At 49.3% G+C, this 25475-nt stretch overlaps 1 protein-coding gene across 1 annotated transcript in view; it reads right to left on the bottom strand.

The window, feature by feature from the left end:
* Window positions 1-2537: 2537 nt before the first annotated feature.
* Window positions 2538-25475, bottom strand: part of LOC135306056 (zinc finger protein 135-like) — a 66847-nt gene continuing 43909 nt past the window's right edge. Inside the window, exons 3-4 of the mRNA XM_064429616.1 lie at window positions 14918-15021; window positions 2538-2968 (exon numbers count right to left, since the gene is read on the bottom strand). Coding sequence (XP_064285686.1) covers window positions 2538-2968; window positions 14918-15021 — 535 coding nt within the window. The remainder of the gene's footprint in view (window positions 2969-14917; window positions 15022-25475) is intronic.

Here is a 25475-nt window from a genome sequence, read left to right as displayed (position 1 = left end):
TGCTCCTGGCACAGGAAAGGCAGTTCCTGCTGGAGCAGGAGGCTCTGCCTGCAATGGGCTCCAACAACTCCAGCCAGGCCGTTTGCAAAGCCCCCAGTGGGAAATGAAGGAGGGGGGTCATGCTGCTTTTGGGGTGAATAAAACTGAAACCAGCCCGAGTCCTCCATCCCAAAGTTCAACATCCTCAGAGGCAGCTGAAGCTGTGGCAGAGCTGGAAAAATCCCCAGAGAAAGGAACAACCAAGGGACAGCACTGAGAGCTTCTGCAGAGCTGCTGAGCTGGCCCATCCTGGGCACATCTGACTGACAGGGCAGCACTTCAGACTAGAGAAGCCCTGTCCCAGATTTTAACAGCAGCGTCTCCTGACATTTCCCTTCTTGGGGGGTGTGGAGATTCCTCCCTGCAGTGGGGGCACCCCTCAAGGTCACTCCTCAAGGCTACACCAAAGAGATATGCCCATGATCATTGGTCTGGGGGAGAGACATCATTCTCTGTTTAATTACTGGTTTTGTTTTAATACAGTTGCTTTGAAATCACTTCCGAGTGGTCTATATAAATTAATATGTTACTCTTGTATCTTGGTGTAAAAATTTCTGATTAGGATCATTTTGTCTCATCATTACCATAGTAGATACTTATATAAATATCTTTGGTTTGCTATCCTTAATCCTGTGGGACAAATTCTAAAAAGGCTTAATTCCACTTTGATAATTCTTTACACATGCAGGCTTGAAAAGTCTGGAGATGACATTGGAACCAGCTCCTCCAATGCTGTTCTCACAGAAAGAATTTCGAAAGCCTGGAGGTCCGTGGGGGAATTTGGGTGTGGATATGGCACTCTGGTCAGAGACGGAGAAAACAAGATAAGGTTTCCCATTAATTGGTCTGGGAACATTTAGGGAGCTGGAGAGAAAGAATTGTAAACTATCCATAGATGGTATTTGTAATAAGATTTTTTTTCCATAAAGATGTTTAATGAAGGGTGTTTTCTTCATTAGCCAATCATGTGAAATGTGTTGATTAAATGACCAATGAGGTCCACTTGTAGCAAACCAAGGTATGAAAGAAGAGGATTGAATAAATAGGCAGCTTTTAGCCCTTAGCTTTCTGGTCTGAGTCTGTGTAATCTCTGAATCAGTGATGACATTTGGGAATCTATGAGGGCTATTGGGGATCCTCTCTGCATGTTGTGTCCTAAAAGGAACTTCTCTAATAAACTTTGCCTGAAGCTCCCACTGTGTCCATGACAGGAACCTCTGTGAGTGTCTGGGACATCCCGACTCTTTGGCAGCCTGGGGACTCCTGGGATGTCACCTTGGAGCCCCCGTGAGTGCCTGTGACAGATGGGTGCCTTTGCAGCCCAAGGTGCCCTGGGATGTCACCATGGAATGGCTGCGACTGCCTCAGAGCACAGGGCTCTTTACTATCCCCAGAAACCCCTGGGAGGTGTCCATGGAGCCCCTGTCTCTGCCTGTGACATTCCAGCTCTTGAACAGCCTGGAGACTCTTGGAAAGTCCCCATGGAACGCCTCTGAGTGCCTGTGACAAATCTGATCTTTAGTGGGCAACCATCACCAGCCCCATTCCTCTGGTCAGTTTCCATGAAAACCATCACCAGGACCCTGTTCCCTTAGAACCACAGAACTGGCTGAGCTGGGAGGGACCCATCAGGATCCTGGAGTCCAACTGCTGGCCCTGCACAGGACACCCCAACAATGCCAGCCTGGGCCTGGCAGTGCTGTCCAAATGCTGCTGGAGCTCAGAGAGCCCTGGAGCTGGGAGCCTTCCCTGGGGAGTCTGGGCAGTGCCCCAGCAGCCTCTGGGCAAAAACCTTTTCCTGAGATCCAACCTGAGCCTGCCCCGACTCAGCTGCAGCTGTTCCCTCCAGTCCTGTCCCTGGGCACCAGAGGGAAGAGGTTCCCACAGCCCCAGCCAGGGATCCGCTCCCAAGGCTGTTGCCATGGCCACCAGGGCTGGGACCAGCTGGGATGCTCGGTTTCCAAGGGCTGGGGTTTAGGAATGGGATTTCTCAGATTCCTGCTCCGGCTAAAACAATGCTGCTGCTCGCTGCCCTTCTGCCTCCCATGGAAAGCACAAAAGGCAAAGATCCTGGGCTGGGATAAGAACAATTTATTTGGAACAGCAACAAGATAAAGAACAAACAAGAACAGAAACAATACTGCTAACAAAAGGGAAAAGAAAAACTATTTACAGGGAAAACCAAAACAAAACTCACTGGGTCATCCTGGCCACATATTTCCTCCTGCCTGCAAAGGACACCCTTCTCTTCAGGGAGAGACAGACCCTTTACTGCCCCGGCAATGACCTGAGGAGGGAGTGGATATAATGACACGGCCCTGGACCGAACCTCATGTTCATCGATCCCATATCATGTCATTGGCAGGGGCAGGAGAAGGGACAGGTGTCTTCCCAGCATGGATCACAGGTCTCTTCCCAACGTGGGTCCTCCAGTTGGGTATGAAGCTGGAGCCAGGCACGAAGGTCTCCTTGCAGTTGGGGCATTTGCAGGGCTTCTCTTAACAATGCCTCCTTTGGTGTCTCGTCAAATGCGAGCTCGGGGTAAAGCTCTTCCCACACTGGGGATACTCATAGGGCCTCTCCCCAGTGTGGATGCGCCAGTGCCTGACGAGGTGGGAGTTGCGGTTGAAGCCCTTCCCACAGTCAGGGCAGCGGAAGGGCCTCTCATCCGTGTAAATCCGCTCATGCAGGAGGAGATTGGAGCTGGTGTGAAACCTCTTCTGACACTGGGGACACTCATAGGGCCTCTCCCCAGTGTGGATGCGTTGGTGCCTGACGAGTTCTGAGCTGTAGCTGAAGCCCTTCCCACACTCCCCACACTCATAGGCCCATTCCCCAGAGTGGATCATCTGGTGGCGGACAAGATTGCTGCTCTGCCTGAAGCTCTTCCCACACTCCAAGCACTTGTGGGGCTTCTCCCCATCATGAAGCTGCTCATGGGCCACCAGCTCTGATCCCTGGCTGAAGCTCTGTCCACCATCCTGGCACAGGGTGGGTCTTTCCTCCTCAGAGCACCTTGGGCTGAGTTTGCAGACCCTCATCCTGTGGGATCTCTTGGGCTTTACCTCCCCGTTCGATTCCTGTGCCATGGAGTCCTTCAAAACAGCTTCTTCCACGAGGTTCTGCTGTGGAGATTTGTCCTCTCTGGTCTCCGTCCTCAGCTTCTTGTCTGGGGGACGCAGGACAAGGAGTGGATGGGCTGTGCCTCCATGCCAGAGAGAAAGGGAACGAGATACCTCCAGTGCATCCGCAGCAGGATGGCCAAAGCAGAGGGGTTGTCCTGCAGCTATGGGCCATGCTGAGCTGGGAGATGGAGCAGGAGAGAGAGAGAAAGAGGCACTGACTTCCTCCTCACCTACCTGGTGGTCCTGGGACATCTTCCTCTTCCTCGCAGCCTTCTCCTCCATCTGGCAGTGGTTTTGAGATGGGAAATTCTGTTTTGGGAGCAAAACAAGAGATGAGTGCATTGAGTTTTGCACAGGTTTGAGGGCAAACCAGGAGAAGAGTCTAAGCCAGAATTACAATTGAATAAGAAAATTAAGATCAAAGCAATGATACAAAAACACTGCCTTAAACTGACAGAGTCAGGATATCACCTGACACCCTGTTGGTCAGGGTGGCGGTAGCAGTCCCATTAAATGGTGGCTGCAGTCCTGTTGCAGTGATGAAAGTGATTCTGTCAAAGCAGTGATCCTGTAGAAGGGTCTGGTCTTCCTCTCAAGGTCCAGTGGTTGTGATGGAGCTCTTGTCCTCTGGCAACCCAGTAGCCAAGGTGCTACTGGTGTTGCAAGGCTCAGCTTATATCCAGGTAGGAATGCTTGGCTCCTCCCCCTGGGCGGAGCATCCCACAATGGGATGATGTCATTTTACCAGTCCTGCAGGGACACTCAATGGCCCATTCACAGAAGATAGCCCCTGGAGGGTGTTATCAGGGCTGAGTGATGGAAGAGATAAAGAACACTGCCCCACCTGTTTATAACAGTTTCTAAAGGTGGTGATGGAAAACATGCATTTGGTTACATCTTGCACTGCAACCTGAAACAGTAGGGTAATCCCTGCTCGGGGGGTGAACACCACCCCCCCTACCCAAACTGGCTCAGATGTAAAACCCTCACCCTGAGAAGGTCACACACACAGGGGACAATGTCACACTTGCCCTGCCCCAGGGGAAGTCTCTCTCCCTGTCACTTTCTTGCCCTCTCCCTTTTTTCTCTTTTATTCCATCTCTCTCTACCTCACATTGACTGTTCAATAAAATCCACTCTGCATTTGGTCTCGTTAGCACCTTAATTGGGGCAGAGGCATCTCTAACAATTTTCTTAACCAGATTGTGTACAATATTTTGGCACAGTGAGTTTAGGCACTGTTCTCTGACCTTGACAACAGCATGGTTCCCTCCTCTGTGGGAGGAGGGCTTTTTCTTTCCAGAGAACCTCTTGGAAACTTGGATGCAAATTCCTCTGAGCAACTTGTGGGAGAACTGATGAGGAAAATGGCTGTTGTGGGTGACCAGTGTAAAGAAAATATATTGTTGTCCATCTTTGAAACATTTGTTCAAATCACTGGAGGAATGTGAGCAAATGACACCAGTGAGGCTGACAAGGTTCATTCACCCAAGGTGAGGAACACGAGGCTGCTAGAAGTGCCCAGCTCAAGGAGCTAAATTCCCAAATAACTCCCAAATTCAGAGGCTTGGGGAGTTTGCCAAATGTGAGAATCATTATTCTCTTCGTCCCTGTCACACTCATGACAGCTCCACAGTGCTTTCCCTTCCTTTTAATAATCTGTATTGGGCCACATTTCCACTTTTCTTTTTTGGGAACCTGCCAGCAGCTGAGCTGGAGCTGTACAGGAACTGATGAAACTTGGAATTGCCACAGAATTGCTTCTATTGTTGGTTTATTAATCTTTGGGATTTATTTGTTTTCTCCTCTAATGTTACTTGTGAAAAAATCAAATCTTCATCCAAGTGATTTATGCAGCGTTAAATTTAATTCCGGCCAAGTTTATTTTGTCCAGTGCCCAGGGGATGCTGAAGGGGTCTCTGAGCCTCTCGCCCTGGGCCGTGCTTGGGAGGGACATGGGAGGGTTGTCCCTGTCCCTGTCACCCCAGGCCATTCCCCAGTGGGTCTTCATTATTCTCACCCCAGGAAGTGGGGTGCTCACCCCCATGCCAAGGGGGTGCTTGGGGCAGTGTCTGTCCCTCTCAGCCCAGGGGATGCTCAGGGGTTTCTGTCCCCTAGCCCTGGTGGTTGCTCTGGTGTCTCTCCATCCCTCTGGCCTCAGGGAATGCTTGTGCAGGGCTGGGGACCAGGGGCTCTGTGTCCCTCTCACCGCTGAGGGTGCTTAGGGCTGGGGGGGCGCTCTGACCTTCTCATCCCTGGGGAGGCTGGGGATCCTCAGCAGCCATGACAGGAGGCACCACCAGAGACCCAGAGGGATGAGACTGGAAAGGGGACACTCCTGGTGCCTTTTTTTTTTTTATTCACTTCCTCTTTTTGAAAGTTTTTATGGACACCAGGCGACTTCTAGAGATGGACTTGAGCAGAGGACCTTCAGACTCACTGTGCTCATCCCTTGTTTTTCCCCAAACCAGGATTTCCCATTACCAAACCTTGGCCCATGTAGGAGAAGGCTGCAGGGAAGAGAAAGATGCCCTGAGAAACTCAGGCAGGTGAGTGCCCCTTTCCCCCTCTCTCCTGCTCCATCTCCCAGCCCAGCATGGCCCCCGGCTGCAGGACAACCCCACTGCCAATGCCATCCTGTTGGGGATGCACTGGGTGGATCTCCTTCCCCTTCCCTCTGGCATGGAGACACATTCACAGGCTCTGGGGCAGGAGGGGGAACCGCGGGCGGTTTGGGGTGCGTGGCTCGGCTGCTCCCGGTGCGGTTCCCCCGAGCTCCCGGCACGGCTCCACCAGGCACCCCCACCACGGTGATTGCTGGAGGTTCTTTAACAGAAATGCTGGTAAATTGACCATCTGGAATGACACTAAATACAATTTCAAGAAGCTGCTGGTTTGCCGGGCAATTTGCTGAATTCTTTCAGGAAAACTGCACTTTAAAAGGTCTTAGTAAATTTATGCTTGCATAAAATTTGTGGCTACCATGGGCTTCTCTCAAAACTAAACTACATAAAAACATGACATACTTATTACATCCTTTTAATCCCTCCAGTAAATCCATCACACTGTTATTTCAATTGCGGATTGTTCAACTTTTTCAGTGCCTTATTTCCATTAATAGCATCAGAATAAGTTAAATTTTGTTGTATGTATAACTTTTAAGGATATAAATTTTTGATTCTGTAATGTTTAATTTAATCCAAATTCCGGGTTGATAACACTAAGCAAAGTTAAGCTTCATTATTGTCAGATTTGAGCAATGTTAAGTTAAATTCCATTAATTTGAACTCCTGTTGTTCTGGATTGAAAGACAATGCGTGTATTGTATTTGCCATCTGTCAGAGGTAGGGCAATTATATTCTGCTAATTGGGCAGTTTTCTTTATCTCTTCAACAAATCAATCCTCCCTCCAGGGAGATATCTTTTGTTAATGGGCCATTGAGTGTAACTGCAGGACTGATAAAAATTACATCATCCCACTGTGAGGTGCTCTGCCCAGAGGGAGGAGCCACGCATCCCAGACATGGTGAGGCTGGGGGTGAGGAGCAGCTTGTCCAAACAGGGTCAGCCCTCAAGGGGCTCATTCTTCTACATGCCCAGACCTCCCAAGGAGACATTCAGGAGCTGGGCTGGGGGCTGCAGAGGTGGCTGTGGAGCATTGCCTGTGCTGTGCCAGGGACTGGCAGACACTGCTGGGCTGGGATAGAGGCTCTGGGGGGATTGGGGTTCCAGGGCAGGGCAAGGCTGGACCTGCCCCTTCCTCTGCTTCAAATGAAATGTTTTGAGCCAACAATCTCCTTCAGTCTGTCACAGTAGGGAATGTTGGAGGTGAAATCCTAACTCTAGCCATGGGCACCTGGACAAGAAGGACAGTTCTTTTCCATAGGAAGGAAAGCACAGAGCCCCAGTGTTTAGAAGGCAGGTGAGAGCCTCACTAGTCCGAGGCCATCCAGACTTGTCAGGAATGGCAGATTTTGTCTGGGAGCAGTCTTTGAATTTTAGGAATTTTGGAGGTGGAAGCCTCTCAGCCATTGGGGCCTGGAGAAGCAGGACAGTTCTTTCCCATAGGAAGAAAGCACAGATCCTTCCCCAGTGTTTTGGGGACAGATGAGAAATCACTGCCAGCAAGACTTGTCCTGGCAATATTCCAATGGGAACAATCCCTGGATATAAGGAAATTTGGAGGTGAAATCCCAATTCTGGGCATGGGTGCCTGGAGAAGAAGGACAGTTCTTTTCCATAGGAAGGAAAGCACAGAGCCCCAGTATTTGAAAAGCACTTGAGAAGAGACCCTTAACCTGCTAAGATCAGCTGTCTGGCAGCCCCTGTGAGGCCAAACCAACCAAACCTGTCCCATGTTCCCTTGGTTCCATGAGCCCTGCAATGTCACATGGACCTCTGGATCCTGGGGGTTTGAAGTGTCACAATAGTCTCCATTAGCTCCACAGTGTGACAATGGACCTCTGATGACATAAGGCTCCAGTGTCACCCTGGAGCTTTGGTTCCATGCAGCCCTGCAGTGTCACAAAGGCCTCTTGGTTTCACGTGGCCCCACAATACCACAATGGTCCTCTTGGTTCTGTGGGGACCCCCAGGGTCACAATGGTCTCACTGGTTCCATGAGGCCTTACAGTGTCACCATGCTTTGAATATTTACTGGGCCCTCATAGTGTCACAATGATCTCCATGATCCCATGAGTCCCCTCAATGTCACAATGTCTCCACGATTCTATGGTGTGCCTCAGTGTCACAATGGCCCCTTGGTTCCACGAGGCTGTGAAGTCTCTTAATTGTCTCTCCATGATGCCATAACGCCTTGCAATGTCTCGATGGACTTTTGTCTCCATGGAGTCTCACAAAGTCATAATGGCCTCCAATGGTTACATGACACCCCAAAGTGTCATAATGGTCTCCACAGTTCCAGGAGGCCCTGTGGTGTCACAATGGCCCCTTGCTTTGATGGGGCCTCACAGTATCACAATGATCCCTACATTCCATGGAGCCACAGAGCGACAGTACGGTCCCCTTGGTGCCATGAGTCCCAGCAATGTCACAGTGCTCTCCATGATTCCATGAGACCCCACAGTGTCACAATGGTGCCTTGATGTCACAGGGCCCCACAGTGTCACAATGGTCCCTTTGTCTCACAGGGCCCCACAGTGTCACCATGGTCCCTTGCTTCCATGGGCCCTGTGCTGCTGCATTCTCCCCTCCCCTTCTCAGGCCGACCTGCCAGCTCAGAAATGCGCCTTGGGCCTCGGCCTTGGCCAACAACCCCTGGGCTCAGCTCCTCTGCAGCTCAGCACAAACACTGTCTGCTCCAGCCACTGCTGTGCCCAGCCAGCTCCTGGTTGCTGGAGGAGCAGCCCTGGGAACTGGTTTTGTTCCCTCAGTGGCACAACATCCCTGTTCTCACAGTGCCAAAGAAAGCTGTTGATGCCAAGTGTGGCCAGGATGAACCATTGCTGTGACTGCAGCCCCTCTCTTGGGGCCCTACAAACAGCGCTGCAAAAGGAGCCCCTTGGAGCTCTCCTGGGCCAGCGACTCCCTCTGAGTGGGGCCTCTCCCAGCCGGGAACTCTCCCGTTTGCTGCACTCGGGGATCCTGAACAACGAGGGAGCCTGGGCCGATCCCCCCACTCCTCCAGGCTCAACCCTTCACCCGCTGGGGAGATGCCAAAGCATCCACAGGGAGCATTTCCTGCCCTCAGGGGAATTTCTCACAGGTGCCTTGCACTGACTCTTTGTGTCTGTGTGCACACAGGAGTGCCTGTGCTGGGAAAATGTGGCAGAAATGCTACTCTCTGCGGGGCTTGAGTGCCTTGGATAGCTGAGTCAGTCAGGCCTGTAGGTAAGGTTAAGTCATGAGGTCTAAGTGAAGTTAAATGCTGATAAGAGTTGCTCTTTTGCTAAGTTGTTTAGTTGAATATAAGTTATAAGCTAAGTTAAATATTGTTAAGTGTTATTCCTCTGTTAAATTGCAAAGTCATAGGTTTTAAGTTAGGTTAAATAGTGTTAAGTGCTGTTCTTTTGCTAAATTGTGAAGTTTAAGGTGTCAGTTAGGGTTAAGATGTAAGACAAGTCCAGTTAAGTTTGAGCTCTGTTCAGCTTTAAGGCCACAATCCTTTTATCCTTGCCCTCATTGTCCTTGTGTCACTCATGCACACACACAAAGGGACAGTTCTTGCTTCATTTCTGGTTTGATTGCCTAGATTTTGTTTGGTTTTGTTGTTGATTTGTTTCCCTGGTGTGCCTGAAGTGTCCAGTCAGGAGCAGAGTGACTCTTGCCAAGGAACTTTGTGCTGCTGTCCCTTAATATTAAATCTAGTTTTTGCTGATCCCTTGCTGGGGATTTTTTCAGCATAGTCAAGCCCTCGTTCCTAACGGGGTGAAGGAGCCCTGGCCCAGGCTCTGGCCCGGGGGGACACGGGGACACTGCCGGGGGGTCCCTGTCCCCCTGTCCCACCCCCCACAGCCCCAGACCCCCGTCCCCGTGTCAGGCTCTGGGGTCGATCTCGTGGAACATCCTCTGGGGGAGGCTGCAGCACCGGGAGCGGGGGGACCCGGGGGGACAGGGGACCCCACTGTGCACGAGCAGGGTTGGACTGCTCTGGGGAACTGTGAGGGGGGGCTGGGGCAGAGTGACCTCCCCAGTGACCTCACACAGCCCCAGTGATGTCCCAGCCCATATTGTGATGTCACAGCCCATGTTATGATGTCACAGATAATGTTGTGATATCACACAACCTACCCTGGGATGTCACACAGCCATTCTATGATGTCACAGGGTGGTCTCTGAGGTCACTGTCCCTCTGTGATGCCACACACACAGGTACCCTGTGATGGCAGAATCCATTCTGTGATGTCCAGCCTACGACGTCACAGAGGCTACTCTGTGATGTCACAGTCGGCTCTGTGCTGTCACAAAGCCCCCTCATGATATCACAGGACCAGTGCTGGGGTATCAGTCTGTGATATCATAGAGCTGCACTGTGATGTCACAGAAGATTCTATGATGTCACAAACTCACCCTGTGTCATCACAGTCTGTTTTATGATGTCACAGACAGCTCTGTGATGTCACAACCCCTTCAGTAATGTCACAAAACCTAATCTGTGATGTCATACTGGCACTCTGTAATGTCACAGCACACACTTTGTCCTCACAACCTGTTTTATGATGTCATACTGCCATGCCATTATGTCACAGCCTGCTCTGTGATGTCACACAGAATCCCATCTATGATGCTGTAGCTGCTCAGTGACCTCACACAACAAACTCTGTGATGTCACAGCCCAACCTGTGACCTCACACAGCCCACTCTGTGCTGTCACACAGCCCCTTGCTGACATCACAGCTGCTCTGTGCCTCTAGGACACAGCCACAGAGGTGCCGCTGTGACACAGCCCCCTCTGGGACATCCCCCAGCCCCTGCCAGTGCTGAGCCCCTGTCAGCTCTGGCTGTGCCCTGCTGGTGTCCCTGAGCTGCCCTGGCAGTGCCCCAGCCCTGCTGGGCTGTGCACAGGAGCTGCTCCTGGCCAGAGCTGTCTCTCTGCAGCGCTGCCCTTGCCAGGAGCTGCCTCTGGGCCAGGAGCCCAGCCCAGCTCAGCAGCACAGACACAGCAGCAGGACTTTAATGACCCTCTGGGGCTTTGGTGCTCTTTGCATCAGACTCAGTCCCTCAGAGTATCCTCAAAGAACTTCTCAAGAACTCCAAATCAGATTCAAACTTCAAACTTTCTTTAACTTCTAATGGGTCCCAAGGAGGGACACAACTCATGTGAATGTGTTCCCAGGTTCCAGGTAGAGCAGAACACTGGAGGCAGTGATCACAGGTGGTAACAAGCAAGGGAAAGGTGTCTCTGGTGCTGAGCAAACCTGGATGTGTTTCAGGAATGCAAAGGGCCAAGGCCTGAGTCCCAGCCCCTGGCCAGGCAGATCCTGTCCCTCCCTCCTTGCTCAGGGCTCTTCCCGGGATGGGCACTGGCATGTGGGGATGTGCAATGCCAAGGGCAGCACCATGGGGCGGCCCCTGCCAGGCTGCTGAGCAGGGACGAGGAGGCAATGAGGCTCCAGGCCTGCAAGGGTCACTTGTCTCCTGCTCCTGGCTCAGGTCCAGGGCCAGCAGCCATGGCCAAAGTGCTGCCCAAGTTGGCTCTGTCAGGGCCTTGCAGCTGCTGCCCATCCCTGTGCCCTGTGCAGCCCAGGCTGTCCTACGGTGTCCCTGCCCTGCGCCTCTGTCCCTGCAGGCTGTCGTCATCCCCCGGCTGCCCCACCTGGCTGGCCCCTTCCTTTGCTGACAGCTCTGCCTCCTGCCTGCCTCTGCCTGCCCACACAAACCTTGGGCTGCTCCAGGCTCCTTCTGCACCACAGCCCTGCCCTGGGGGAGGAAATTCCTTTCTCCCGCTGTCCAGTCTGGGCCTCCCCAGATGCCCTTGTGTTGTGTTCCACTGCAGTAAGCAGCAAAACAACTCCCCCAGGCCCCAGAGTCTCAGACCTCAGGCAGGCATCAATGACCAACAGGGAAAGGAAGGCAACAGGATGGGTACTGGTTTAGAAAAGCACAGGATCCTTTATTGTGCCAGGGACCAAGACAAGAAATTAAGGGGGAGAGGGGGTGGTGGCTTGTCATGGGTTTTATATGACAGGGTAGGGGTGGAGTTTAGGGTCGGGGTCCAATAGCAGAAGGAGCAGGGCACTGCAAAGGAGTGAATCGAGGAGGACAACCAATGGAAAAATTGATGGCGGGGACTTTGCAGTAGAATTTGGACCAATGAGGTTACAGAAAAGGAAAAATGTTCTGTGGCCTCTCCTTTTTTGACCAGATCGGGTGGAGTGTCTTTTCCTGGGCTTGCAGGGGCATGCCCGACAGGGTGGAGGGGCGGAATCCTCTTTAAATCACACTCCTCACTTGATGCTGTCTGTCTGGCTAGAATCCCTACTTCCTGGGGCAGGGGAACTCCACACCCTTGGTGCCATTATTTCTTTCTCTTGGTGTTTTATACAATGAAGAAAAACTCCAGCCTCTCTGAAACCACCCTTTAATCCCTCTCAGGCTGCTCCTGTTCTGTCCTCAGTCTCCACACCACTGAGCCCAGAGCCACCACATTCTACCTGCTGGTTATGTGATGAGGCATCCAAACCCCATCTTGGGAGATTTTTGGTTACTTTTCAAGGTCTGTGAAAATGGAAAAATAGTGGTCAACATTATTTTGTCCCACATCTTGCAGTAACAGAACAGGAGTCAATATCACTCAAATGAATGAGGGTGGATTTACATTTGTTAAAACGAGGAAATATTTTACAATTATGAGAGTGGCACAAAACTGCAACTGTTTTTCCAGAGAACTGCATTCCCCATCTCAGGAATTGTCCAAGAGCAGGAGCTTTGTGCAACCTGATCCAGTGAAACCCTCTCATCCCCAAGGACAGAATTGCTGTCATGGGGGTTCTCTGCTGTGCTGGGTGCCCTCACAACGCTTCTGGCCAGAATGTCTGCTGAGGGCAGCCAGGCTGCTGCAGGGGCAGTGACCTCACAGCCATCACCATGGCAGCCCTGTGCCCTGGGCCTGGCTCTCCCCTTTCCTCTGCCCCTGCCTTGTCTCTGCTGGCATGAAGAGTTTTGTCATTCATATCTTGTGCCCAAGGTGCTGGGGCCAATGGCTTCCCAGGCAGGCTCCTGGAACAGAAGTGGCTTTTCAGAGCCCAGGCAGAAATGAGCCCTGAGGCAGCAGCTCTGCAGTGCTGGCCACCAGGCCGGGCTGCCAAGGGAGGCTTCTGGCCATGCCCTGCAAGCAGCTGCTGCTGCCAAGGTGCCTTTGGTGCCTCAGGCTCTGCCTGGCACAGCTCCCAGCATGGCACTCTGCCCTTGTGCCCGAGCCCTTCCCTGTGCTGGGGCTGGCCTGGGGCTTTTCCTGCAGCGGGACCTGCCCTGCTGATGGCACAGGAAAGGCAGTTCCTGCTGGAGCAGGAGGCTCTGCCTGCAATGGGCTCCAACAACTTCAGCAAGGCCCTCTTGACATCCAAATTGCTTCCTAGATCACTATATGCTAATAATTGTTATAGCTCCTATACTGTGGAGTAAATAACTCTTTTTTAAAATTTAATCTGTGGTGTAAACAAACCATTCTGTCTAATCATGATCAGAATCAATCAGAGCTGTATTTATATCAATTTATCTAGTATTCCATCGATAATCCTGTGGGACAAATTGCATTAAGGTTCAATTCTACCTGTCTAATCTTTTACAGCTTTGACAAAGTCTGGGGCTGGGATTGGATCCAGCCACTCCCACTCTCCTCTAATAAAATAAATTTTGGAAGTCTAGGGGTCCTGCAGGGGTTTGAGGATCCATGGTGTCTGTTGGGTGTCATTTCTCCATCTCATGACTCATCAGGAGTTTCTCCAAAAAAGAAATAAAGCTTTTGCCTGAAGCTCCCACTGTGCCCATGACTGGAGCCCCTGTGAGTGTCTGGGACATCCCAGCTCATTGGCAGCCTGGGGACTCCTGGGATGTCACCGTGGAGCCCCTGTGAGTGCCTGAGACAGATCGGTGCCTTTGCAGCCCAAGGTGCCCTGGGATGTCACCATGGAATGGCTGTGACTGCCTCTGAGCACAGGGCTCTTTACCATCCCCAGAAACCCCTGGGAGGCCTCCATGGAGCCCCTGTCTCTGCCTGTGACATTCCAGCTCTTGAACAGCCTGGAGACTCTTGGAAAGTCCCCATGGAACCCCTCTGAGAGCCTGTGACAAATCTGATCCTTAGCATGGCAACCACCATCAGGCCCCTGTTGCTATGGTCATTTTCCATGGCATCCATCACCAGGCCCCTGTTCCCCCAGATCCACAGAATTGGCTGAGCTGGGAGGGACCCATCAGGATCCTGGAGTCCAACTGCTGGCCCTGCACAGGACACCCCAACAATGCCAGCCTGGGCCTGGCAGCGCTGTCCAAATGCTGCTGGAGCTCAGAGAGCCCTGGAGCTGGGAGCCTTCCCTGGGGAGCCTGGGCAGTGCCCCAGCAGCCTCTGGGGAAAAACCTTTTCCTGAGATCCAACCTCAGCCTGCCGGGACTCAGCTGCAGCCGTTCCCTCCAGTCCTGTCCCTGGGCACCAGAGGGAAGAGGTTCCCACAGCCCCAGCCAGGGACCTGCTCCCAAGGCTGCTGGCATGGCCACCAGGGCTTGGTTTCCACCGGCTGAGGTTTAGGACTTCGGGTCCCCAATGTCCTGCTCCTGCTAAAACCGCGCTGCCCTCACTGCCCTCCTGCCTCCCATGGAAAGAACAAAAGGCAAAGATCCTGGGCTGGGATAAGAACAATTTATCGGGAATAGCAACAAGACAAAGAACAAACAGCAACAGAAACAATATCGATAACAGCAAGGAATAAGAGAAAGGATTTGCAGGAAAAGCTACATTACCACTGACTGCCTCTACCCAACCATGTTTATCCTCGCTCCCGGGAAGGATACCCTTCTCTTCAGGGAGACAGGGAGTCTCTTTCGTGCTCCTAGCACTGACTAGAGATGGGAGTGAATGTAATGACAGGGCCATGGCCTGACCCTCATGTTAGGCCCACATCATGTCGTTGGCAAGGGTAGGAAAAGGTACAGGTGTCTTCCCAGCATGTATCACAGGGACCATTGATCACCAGGGCTCTTCCCAATGTGGGTCTTACAGTGGGGGATGAAGCTGCAACTGGGCATGAAGCTCTTCCTGCAACTACGGCATTTGCAGAGCTTCCCTTACTGGTGCCTCCGTTGGTGTTGGGTCAAGTGAGAGCTCTGGGTGAAGCTCTTCCCACACTGGGGACACTTGTAGGGCCTCTCCCCAGTGTGGATGCGCCGGTGGGTGATGAGGGTCGAGTTGTGCTTGAAGCCCTTCCTGCAGTCGGGGCAGCGAAATGGCTTCTCCTTGGTGTGAGTCTGCTCATGCAGGAGGAGATTGGAGCTGGTGGGAAACTGACACGATCCGTCCTAAGGACGTAATTCGTGTAGGTTCTTTTTCACTGATCTCAGGGTGCAAAAAACTGACACGACAAGGGGATTTGCAGTAAAATCAAAATACATGTACTTTTATTAAATAGCCATAGAGAAGATGCGTTAGAGAGAAGGGGAAAGAAGAAAGGGAAAATAATAAGGAAAAGAAAAAGAAGAGAGGGAGGGCAAGGAGGTATATAGCTACCAGACGTGCGGATGACAAAGTCCCTCGAAGTCCGGTCGACGAAGAGCCTGTCGTCTTCACGTCAGGGGAGATCTCAAAGGTATCAGTCAGGTCTAACCTTTTTTATAGTCCTTTTGAAATGGGGAAGGGGACCCATTTCAAAATAGTCTACAAGGAGTCCATCAGTAGTCCATCAGGAGCAGGTGTCGTCAGCAGCAGATGTCGTAGGCAAGAACCATTGTCTTCTCGGTCCAGTGGTCGCTTGCAAAACTTGCTTTGGTCCCCACACACACCTTCCCTCACCCTACGGTGGGGATTTCAGTCTCAGTCCTTTTGGGAAGAAGAGGGGAACTTTTCCATGTAGGGGTCGCATGTCTCAGTCCTTGAGGGAGAACCTTCTCCCATCTCAGTCCATCTGTCACGGTGGTTGATGTACGGTGAATGGAGGGTCCTTTTGTGGTGACCCCCGGGAAGGTCATTCCAGAGAGAAAGTCCAGCCAAGTCAGAAGGGTGGAGAAATTCCAGCACTAGCATTGCTAGGTGATGCAGGTGAAGGAGAGCACACTGCCCCTTCTCGGGTGCAGTGTTCCATGAGTTGAGCAAACACACCCGTAGGCAATAATCTGGCTTGATGGACCAGACAGACCTGGATTTTCAGAACAGGATCTTTCCCTTTCCCCGGTGGTCTTGGCTTTCATGACGATCGAGAGGCAAAAAATGAGGGAAGTTTTGGACAGACACTCACACGACCCTGTGACTCACGATTGTCTTGAAAGGGTCTTCATCAGCAGGTCTCAAGTCTCCTTCACGCTGGTAGCATACCTCAGAAAACAGGGACAGTATGACAGAGAGAGGAAAAGAGAAGGAAAGATAAGAAGAAATAAAAGAAGGGCGAAAAAGAGAAGCAATTAGCAAAACAAAATCAAAACAATTTTTTAGCAAATAATTAAATAATAATTGAAAATTTTCAAAATAATATTATAGCTTGAATAATTGGAACAAACTCACAAATTATTATAATGGCATTATAGCTTAAATAATTTGAAAAATCACAAATGGTAATAATCAAATCAAATAATCAAAATAAAATCACAAATGGCCAAAAGTAAAAGCAATAATTAAGTAATAAAATGAATATAAATTTAACAAAATCACAAGATGGAAGGTAAAAGGTTTTTCAAAACACATCTACTGATTCATAATCGCCTTGTGTCAATTGTCTTGGGGACGTCCATAGTAAAAAGGACATCAGCCAAATTGTGTGCATTAATTATGGACGTCAGTCTTGTTAACCGTTTCATCATTCTCCAATTCATGACAAACAAGATTGCTGACAAAACAAAACCAATTGAAACCAGGATCAAAAGGACAACAATAGGATGACACATGGTGTTCAGGACACTTGTGGCAGTTGGTGACCACCCAAAAAGAGTATCCCACCACTTGTGTTCAGCATCTCTCTTTACTCTTTCCATGACACGATGTATTTGTTTTACATTGTGATGAACAGTTACCAGGGTCTTCTGCCCATCTTTCTTGATCTTTCTCAGAATCTCAGCCAGGTCCTGGTGGAGCAGCAACTGCCTTACCAAAGTGAGGTTCATCCCAATTGGAGTAGGTATCAATTTGTGAATCAGGGTGTAATTGGATTGCAAAAGCTGGTGAGAGGTAACTGGAGCTACATAAGAAAAATCATATCCTACAATTCTGGTAAAATTACAAGCGCAGAAATTTGAATGATTCCTAGTATCCACTACTACATTTTCTACAAATACAAGATCACAGGCAGTTCTAAAGCATGCACATCCATTGCCTATGTATATGAGAACTGTTTCAGAAGTCTCGTTAGGATGTATTTCAAAGTGACAGATATTCTGCTCTGTGTCCAGACAGATATCCTGGGCTATGATTGCATTGCTTTCACAGATGAACCCTTGTTGTTCACGGACAATACAAGATTCCAGATTGACAGTTTGCCATTTGTTGTTAATCTGACGGGCCCATTCCCTATGCTCCGAAGGATAGAGAAAAGCTCCGTCATGATTTATCCCTAATGCTATAGTAGGAAAAACCAAATGCACTGAAGCACTGCGTATGGTTAACACAAAAGCCGTGGCCACGTTTGAAATGGGGTCATAAGTGAAATTTACCAAATTCCACCAGGATTGGAATTCTCTTTCAAAGTCAGTAGCACTGTCCCAGATTATTTTTCAAATTTCAGTGGGAAAAGTGCCTTCTTCACCTTCTTTTATAATTGAGGCAGCAACTGACTGCATCCACAATTGAGCCTGAACACAGCTGAGAGCCAAGGAAACATTATTTTGTGTGGCATTGAGTGCATCAATCACCAATTTGTGGTTGTTTACATTTACCTTTTCCCAATTTGGTAGTATGTTTGATAGCAGTCACTGATGTGTTAAGGATGATTGCAGTGGTTGCTGTAATTTGGTCAGATTTTTACTTGTAGCAGCCAATTTGTTCATTATTATTTAATTTACTTGTTAAGTGTAATGTTATCACTTTGTGTTACCATAAAGGGAAGGGAAAACATTATATTTGTTGTACAATGCTAGTGTTATCATGGTTTCTCAGGTCTCCATGTCCCACGGAGTTCTTCTGTAAAAATAAGCACAACAGAATCTGCCACGAAGAGGCAGAAAGAGTTAGAACAATGGGGTTGTCAGAGAGGTTTTTAACACCAGTGGTACTTCCCCTACAATAGGGGGTGGTCCACCAAAAAGAGGTTGTCCAGGGTAATGTGCTGGGTTCTTGAAATCATCTGGTCCGTGTAGTGAAGGAATTATGCTTGGAGCTGTCGGGCAAAAAGCAGTGATTTTAGGACACCCATCTGCCCCCCATGTGTCGTAAGGGGTGTGAGAAGTCCATTCAATCCCTTCACCTTTTGCCCAATCCTGCGCACTTTTGACAGTAAAGTGAGAAACATTATCAGATTGAATTTCCTGTGGGCTTAGGAAAATTCCAAACCATCCCTGTATTGCTTTAACGGTATTATTTCCTGTAGTTCTTTTAAAAGCATTGGCCTGAAACAACACAAATACAAGTGCGGCATAGGACTTGATGTTAATACAGACAAGAAAATAATTCTGTCCCTCACACTGGAAAATACTACAAATGGTTAACAGTTCCTCTGCCTGAGCACTGCCTTCTCCCTCTCTGTTAGCAGAAGCAGGGAAGAAAGGAGGGGTTGCTTTAATCACAGAGGCAAGTTTGTTTTGGCTGCTACCCAAGCTCTCAGTTTCTTGTATCGCTAAGTTTTTTTCTACTTCTATGAGAGTTAAGCCAACCACGGACAAACCTCTTTCCCAGGTAGAGTGTCTTCTCTCAGCATCTTTGAAACCATGGGAATAAAAACCAACAGGCCTTGTCAGACCCTCGGGACCCCGCTGCCCAATGTGTACTGACAATCCTGAGGAGGCAAATCCCCACTCTACCTGAAAGGGATCTGTAGGATGGATAGGGTCCAGTGCTTGGTGAGCTGTTGCTTCAAAAATCAGCGATTGCAGTGCTTTCTCTTGAGAAAGACTCCAATCCCATTTTATCCCTTTTCTCGGCAAGTCATAAGAGGGAACAAATGGGTTATTCTGGTTAGTAAGAAGTTTATCTGGTGTTTCTATAGGGGACATAGCTGCTATGGGTTTTTGAGGGAAAATTGCTATAGGTTTAAGTGTTTCTGTAAACCTTTGAATTAAAGAGGTCATAATTTTAGACTTTACAGGTGATTGCATTGGTGACTCATAGCTTGTAGTTGGTTTTCTTTCATGCATTATTTGCAAGCAGGCAGCTTTTTGAATGTTTTCCAGGAGTTGGTCAGGGGTACCGGCTATGGTTAAAAGGTTTCCCCTTTCCGAGGGGTTAAGCCCCTCTGTCCAATAAGCTATATGCTGAATTAGGGACCATGGGATGCGTCTGTCTCCCGTTGTTAAGAACACTCCATGTCTCCAGTACCCACCGGCTTCTTGTTCTGACAAATGTGTTTGAACTTTCCCAGTGAGAGATTTTGTTTCAGTTTTGTGGGAGAGAAGCTCATACTGCTTTGCAAGTTTTGTTAATTCAGTAGCAGTGTATGGGATTTCTTTAGTGATTATATGTGGGTCAAAATCCTCATCATTAATATAGTTGCATTCTGTTTTAATTTGAGGTTTCATGCTATTGCAACAACAGTGTTCCCCAAAATTTTTCATCAGAACTAATTCTTTTTGGGAGTAATTTTGATTAAGGTGAGAAGTTTCCTTCTCCTCTGTTTCTTTTGAGGAATCAAAGTTCTGTGAATTTTTAACATGTACCTCTCTCAAGGCAGCCCGTAATAAATTATTTTCATTTCTTTCTTCATTTAATTGTTTTTGCAAAACTCCAACTAAGTTTTGAAGGGAGTCTATTATAGCATTTTCCTCACTTCTTCGCTTAGAGCGAGTTTCTATGGCTGCTGTGAGGCAGGCTCCCAAAACTGAGCAGAGGATGGTTTTATCTTTACCAAGTTTAAATTTTGTTTCATGTTGCAGAGAACATATTCTACCAACAACATTTTCTAAATTAAACCAATTGTTCTTTGCCCAGGCCTCTCCGCCTGGTGAAGGTTTTGCATTGTGTTTAGCAAGTAGTGTGTAAAAATCAGTTTTTGCCTTGGCACTAAAATCTTCATTCATTTTGTGAAGGGACTAGGGACCACAACAGGGAGGTGTTTTAAGTTACACAGTCACACACTGTGTTTTCCCTTCACTCAACTTTTTCCCTGGGTGGCTGAAGAGACAGTATCAATCTGGGAGGCCCTGCTTAGTTTCTTCAAGGTGTCTCTTCCTTCCCAGACAGTTAAACACACACACAGTTGAAGAGACAGTATCAGTCTGGGAGGCCCTGCTTAGTTTCTTCAAGGTGTCTCTTCCTTCCCAGCCAGTGAAACACACACACACAGTTGAAGAGACAGAATCAATCTGGGAGGCCCTGCTTAGTTTCTTCAAGGTGTCTCTTCCTTCCCAGACAGTTAAACACTCTTACAACAGAAACAGTTTTCCCCCCTTTTGCACCAAGAGATCTTTTGTGATATTCTGGAGACAGAACCCTCAAAAAGAGTTTGGAGAATGCTTTTTCCGTCTTGGTTTGTGCAGTATGCGGGAAATTCGAATCACAGCCCTTGCTTTCTAAATCCGTTCAACCCCTTTCAGGAAAATTGACGGTTTCGGTGCGGCTGCCGTGAAACGTCCTTCCCCTGTTACAAACTACACGTAACCTGCAGACTCCTCTGTCCCCAGAACCCAAGATCCGTGACGCCAGTTTATGACACGATCTGTCCTAAGGACGTGACTCGTGAAGGTTCTTTTTCACTGATCTCAGGGTGCAAAAACTGACACGACAAGGGGATTTGCAGTAAAATCAAAATACATGTACTTTTATTAAATAGCCATAGAGAAGATGCGTTAGAGAAGCGGAATAAAGAAAGGGAAAAGAATAAAGAAAAGAAAAAGAAGAGAGGAAAGGCAAGGAGGTGTATAGCTACCAGACGTGCGGATGATAAAGTTCCTTGAAGTCCGGTCAACGAAGAGCCTGTCGTCATCACGTCAGGGGAGGTCTCAAAGGTATCAGTCAGGTCTAACCTTTTTTATAGTCCTTTTGAAATGGGGGAAGGGGACACATTTCAAAATAGTCTATTGATAAAGGGTACAAAGAGTCCATCAGTAGTCCATCAGGAACAGGTGTCGTCAGCAGCAGATGTCGTAGGCAGGAACCATTGTGTTCTCGGTCTAGTGGTCGCTTGCAAAACTTGCTTTGGTCCCCACGCACACCTTCCCTCACCCTACGGTGGGGATTTCAGTCTTAGTTCTTTTGGGAAGAAGAGGGGAGCTTTTCCATGTAGGGGTCGCATGTCTCAGTCCTTGAGGGAGAACCTTCTCCCATCTCAGTCCATCTGTCACGGTGGTTGATGTACGGTGAATGGAGGGTCCTTTTGTGCTGACCCCCGGGAAGGTCATTCCAGAGAGAAAGTCCAGCCAAGTCAGAAGGGTGGAGAAATTCCAGCACTAGCGTTGCTAGGTGATGCAGGCGAAGGAGAGCACACTGCCCCTTCTCGGGTGCAGTGTTCCATGAGTTGAGCAAACACACCCGTAGGCAATAATCTGGCTTGATGGACCAGACAGACCTGGATTTTCAGAACAGGATCTTTCCCTTTCCCCGGTGGTCTTGGCTTTCATGACGATCCAGAGGCAAAAAATGAGGGAAGTTTCAGACAGATTCTCAAAATTGGCAACATTCACATTATTACTTACTGCTTGGTTAAGGAACAACATGGGGAAAAAAAAGCAAGGAACGAAATTCAGTCAATCAAATGAGAAACATTCTGAGAATTGTGTGTGTGTGTGTGTGTGTGTGTGTGTGTGTGTGTGTGTGTGTTTAGGTGCATTTGAGAAAGGGACAGAAAGGACAAGGATCAAAAAGAATATGGCCTAAAAGCTTAACAGCACTGGAGCTGAGCAGTGGTTAAACCGGAGCCTCCAGGAGTGGGCTCTTGGCCCAGGATCCATGGCTGCTCAGTCATGCTGCCAGTGCAGCAAGCTTGAGAGCGCGCTGGCTCTGCGAGGCCCCACTCAGAGGGAGGTTGCTGCTGGCACCTCTGGGCTCCAGGAGAGCCCCAAGGGCCTCCTTTGGGAGCGCTGTTCATGGGCCACAGGTGAGGGGCCTCAGCCATCAACGCTTCATCGTGGCCACCCCGTGGGTCAGCAGCCTGGCTCTGAGAGTGGGAGAAGGAGGATGTCATGCCATTGAGGCAGGAAAAGCGGTTTCCAAGGCAGTTCACAGGACACCCCAGGAGCTCGTCAGACAGCACAAGTGCCTGGCAGCGCTCGGTGTCTCTGGGAAGCTCAAGAGGAGCTGGGCCCAGGCGCTGTTCAGCAAGGCCCAGGCCTGACAAGTATTTCTCAGGTCACCATGTGGCCAGACAAGGCCGGGGCCATTCGCCACCACAATCTGAAGCATGAGGTTTTGATGTAGGGTAAAAAGCCATGGCCCAGTGGAAGTGGGCTGTGTCCTCAGGCCTGTGGGAGAATCACAATGCAGATCCTTGTGCTACTGATTCCATCTCTCCCATTTTTCTGAGCTCTTGGTGGCAAGGTCATTTAGGTCACACAGCTCTCTGAAGCTTTCTGCACAATGAATTAAAGTGAGATTACACATCCCAGGTTGTGTTCTGTTACAGTTTAACTGATTGATTTAAGAAATTTCTGGAGCAGAAAACTTGCTTCCTCAGATATTTACTGTGTGTGGCACCAAGCACAGAGGAGAGATTTAATGTCAAAGGCATGGCCCAGGCAATGCTCTTTTGACAAGTTCTGCCCTGAGCTTTCCTGAGGAAGATCTGAAAGGTTCGATGTCACTAGCACAAGCTCCTGCAGTGGCTGCTGGCCAGCAGAGCAGGGCTGGCAGCTGTGCAACAAGTGTTGCCACAAGCAGCAGCTCAGCCAGGGCAGCAAATCAAGAGCTGGGATGGAGCTGATCTGAAGGCCAAATTTAGCTCCTAAAAGAGCTGGAACAGTTCCTCATTCCAATGAGGTGCAGTGTTGGACACGGCTCTGTGTGAGCACTGGACACAAGTTGCTCCCACTGAGTGCTGTGATGGTTTCTGCAGGAGCTCTGGGCTCCTGTGTGTGCTGGACACAATGAGGAGAGAAGGAGCCAAGTGCACTGACACACCTTTGCCTTGAGCATGACCCGGCCTGCACCAAACACACTGCAAGCTTTCCCCTTTGGCCCATGTCTCAAAATGTCAGGTCAGCTGTTGGACAACTCAGGTTGGTTTGGTGTCAAAGAATTCCCCTCAGAAATACTGGGTTTGTCTTCCTCTGTGCCTTCCCCTCAGCAGCCTTGGGGCTGCTCCTGTGTGAAGCCATGTGTCTCACACAGTTTGGGAGAACTTAATACAGGACACTCTGCAATGAGTCGTCTCCTCTAAAGTGTTCCAACAATCCCCTTCCAGTAACAGGAAATTAATACTAATAGATGAAAGTGGAAAAAAATTGCAACAGTTTATTAACAAGTGGAATAGCTGAAAAGCAAGCAAAAAAGCCAGTGAGTACTAGATATCAAACTGCCAGACCTCACCGTCCCCCTGCTGGGACAAAGACCCAGAATGCCGGAGGAGAATCCCCCCTGGACACGCGTTACAAGGTAGTGCTGGGTTCTCCCTCAGGAAGAACAGGAGCTGTCACGGAGCAGCTCCAGCAGCAGATGAAAGCTCCATGCTTGTCCAGCGTCGACTTTCTCCCAGAGGCAGAGCTCTGTGGAGCGGTCACGGCAGGTGAAGCAGCTGGGCTGGAGCCCCTCGGTGTCTTTTCTCCCCGGCGTGGCTCAGCTCACGCTCTCGGGCTGGGAGCGGGGCTGCTCCACTCCTGCTGGCACCATGTCCCTGGGCTTGGACAGTTTTCTGCCAGGAGAGCCCAGCATGCTGTTACACAGATCTCTCATAAAGGCCCAAAGCAACTCCAAACACTCTGCCTACAGCAGCGTTTCACAAAGGGCTGCAGAAATCCAGGACAGCTGCAAGTCAGTGTCAGACGGCTTTTGTCTTGTTCTTGACACCAGAATTCTTGATGATCTGATGCAATTTTATTCAGATGTAACACAGGAGCTGTGATTTTTTATTGAAATATTTCATGAGGAGTAACAAGCCTTGGGAGCATGAGGTACAGGTCTGACGTGTGAAAGCATGAGCATATCCTCCAAAGTCACCAGTTTAATTGTCCATTTTATTACCCTTGTATTTATTCCACACTAATAAGCAAACTCAAGCTTTGCTTGGATATAAAACAGGCACGGCATACCCTACGGTCTCTTGCAGGGTCACCAGGGCTGTCAGTGACAAAGCAGGCAGTCTGCTTCATTGGGAATCACTACAGATCTGCATCACAATGTGTTTTTAAGTAGCATGGTATTATTAAGATCTCCTTTTCTGCACAAGATACAAAAAGGAGGTTCTGAAATGACTTCCATGCAAGCAGGCAGTAAAGAACTGACCCTGCTATCCTAACAAAGCTTTGGTTTTGGCAATTGCACTCTTCCCATTCATCTTTTGACACAGACACTCCAGGTTTTCCCCACACCCCTGCAAGGCTGGCAATCACTGTTTCCCTTTTACTGTTCTTCCCTGGAGCAAGTACAGTGGCACCTTTGAAACTAAAAGCCCTGAGATCTGGGCATCTTGAAGGAGCATGAAATGCTAATTAAGTGTTCCCATTGGTAATACCCAGGTCTGCACTTCCCAGAGCTCTGAAGCAGCAGCAGGAGGGCCATGCATCATTCCTGTTGGTGGATGTTCATGTTTCTGGTGTGCAAGAGCAATGTCTTTGAGGAGGGACAAAAATGCCCCTATCCAAACAGTGGCTGTGCAAGGAGATGTGAAGTTTCACTGCCTTTTTCAGGATATTTTAGAAAGATCTAAGAGAGTACTGTGGCATGGAGCAGGTCCCTAATTTTGTCTCCAGAGAAATCCCCAAAGGACACATCTGCTCTGCTGGTGATGGCAGCCCCATAAGCTCGCGGACTTGTTTTCCCTGCAACATGCCACCCTGCCTCGGCTTTACTAGGCCAGGACTAGACCCATAGCTATGCCAACACATGCAGCCACGTGACACAGAGTCAGACAGAGTTCTCCTTCAGAAAACTCAATTAACACATTCACATGCAGTTTCTTCTAGAACATCAGAAGCTGGCAGCCATGAGGACTTTGCTGTCACAAGGTTACAGTTTGCACTGGGCCCAGAAGTATTGTTCCCTAAGGCAAAACAAATTGAAATGTGAAGTTTAAATCTTCAAATGACTATGAAAGGAAACTGTAGAATAATTTCTGGAAAGGCAGCATTGTCAATGATCATGCAGCCCACCAAGAGCTGGAGCAGAATCCAGAATTGCTTGTTCCAGCTATGCAGGAATTCATTACCCTGGCAAGCACCGGTCCATGGGAACAAATGATCCCATAGCCCTGGGCAGAATGGCACCCAGGCTGGAGTGGAAATAGATTTGAGGAATCCTTGTCACTTGCTATTGGCCTCACAGCCCACTCATCCCTTGGCAAGCAAGTTGCAAAAAACACTGTTGGACTGCTGTCCTGGGTAAATCTACATACAGATGACTATTCCAAAGCAGGGCAT

Source organism: Passer domesticus, chromosome 8 (assembly GCF_036417665.1).
Source record: "Passer domesticus isolate bPasDom1 chromosome 8, bPasDom1.hap1, whole genome shotgun sequence".
NCBI lineage: Eukaryota > Metazoa > Chordata > Aves > Passeriformes > Passeridae > Passer > Passer domesticus.
Note: the sequence above shows the minus strand (reverse complement) of the source record. Positions and strands in the feature narration are given on the sequence as shown.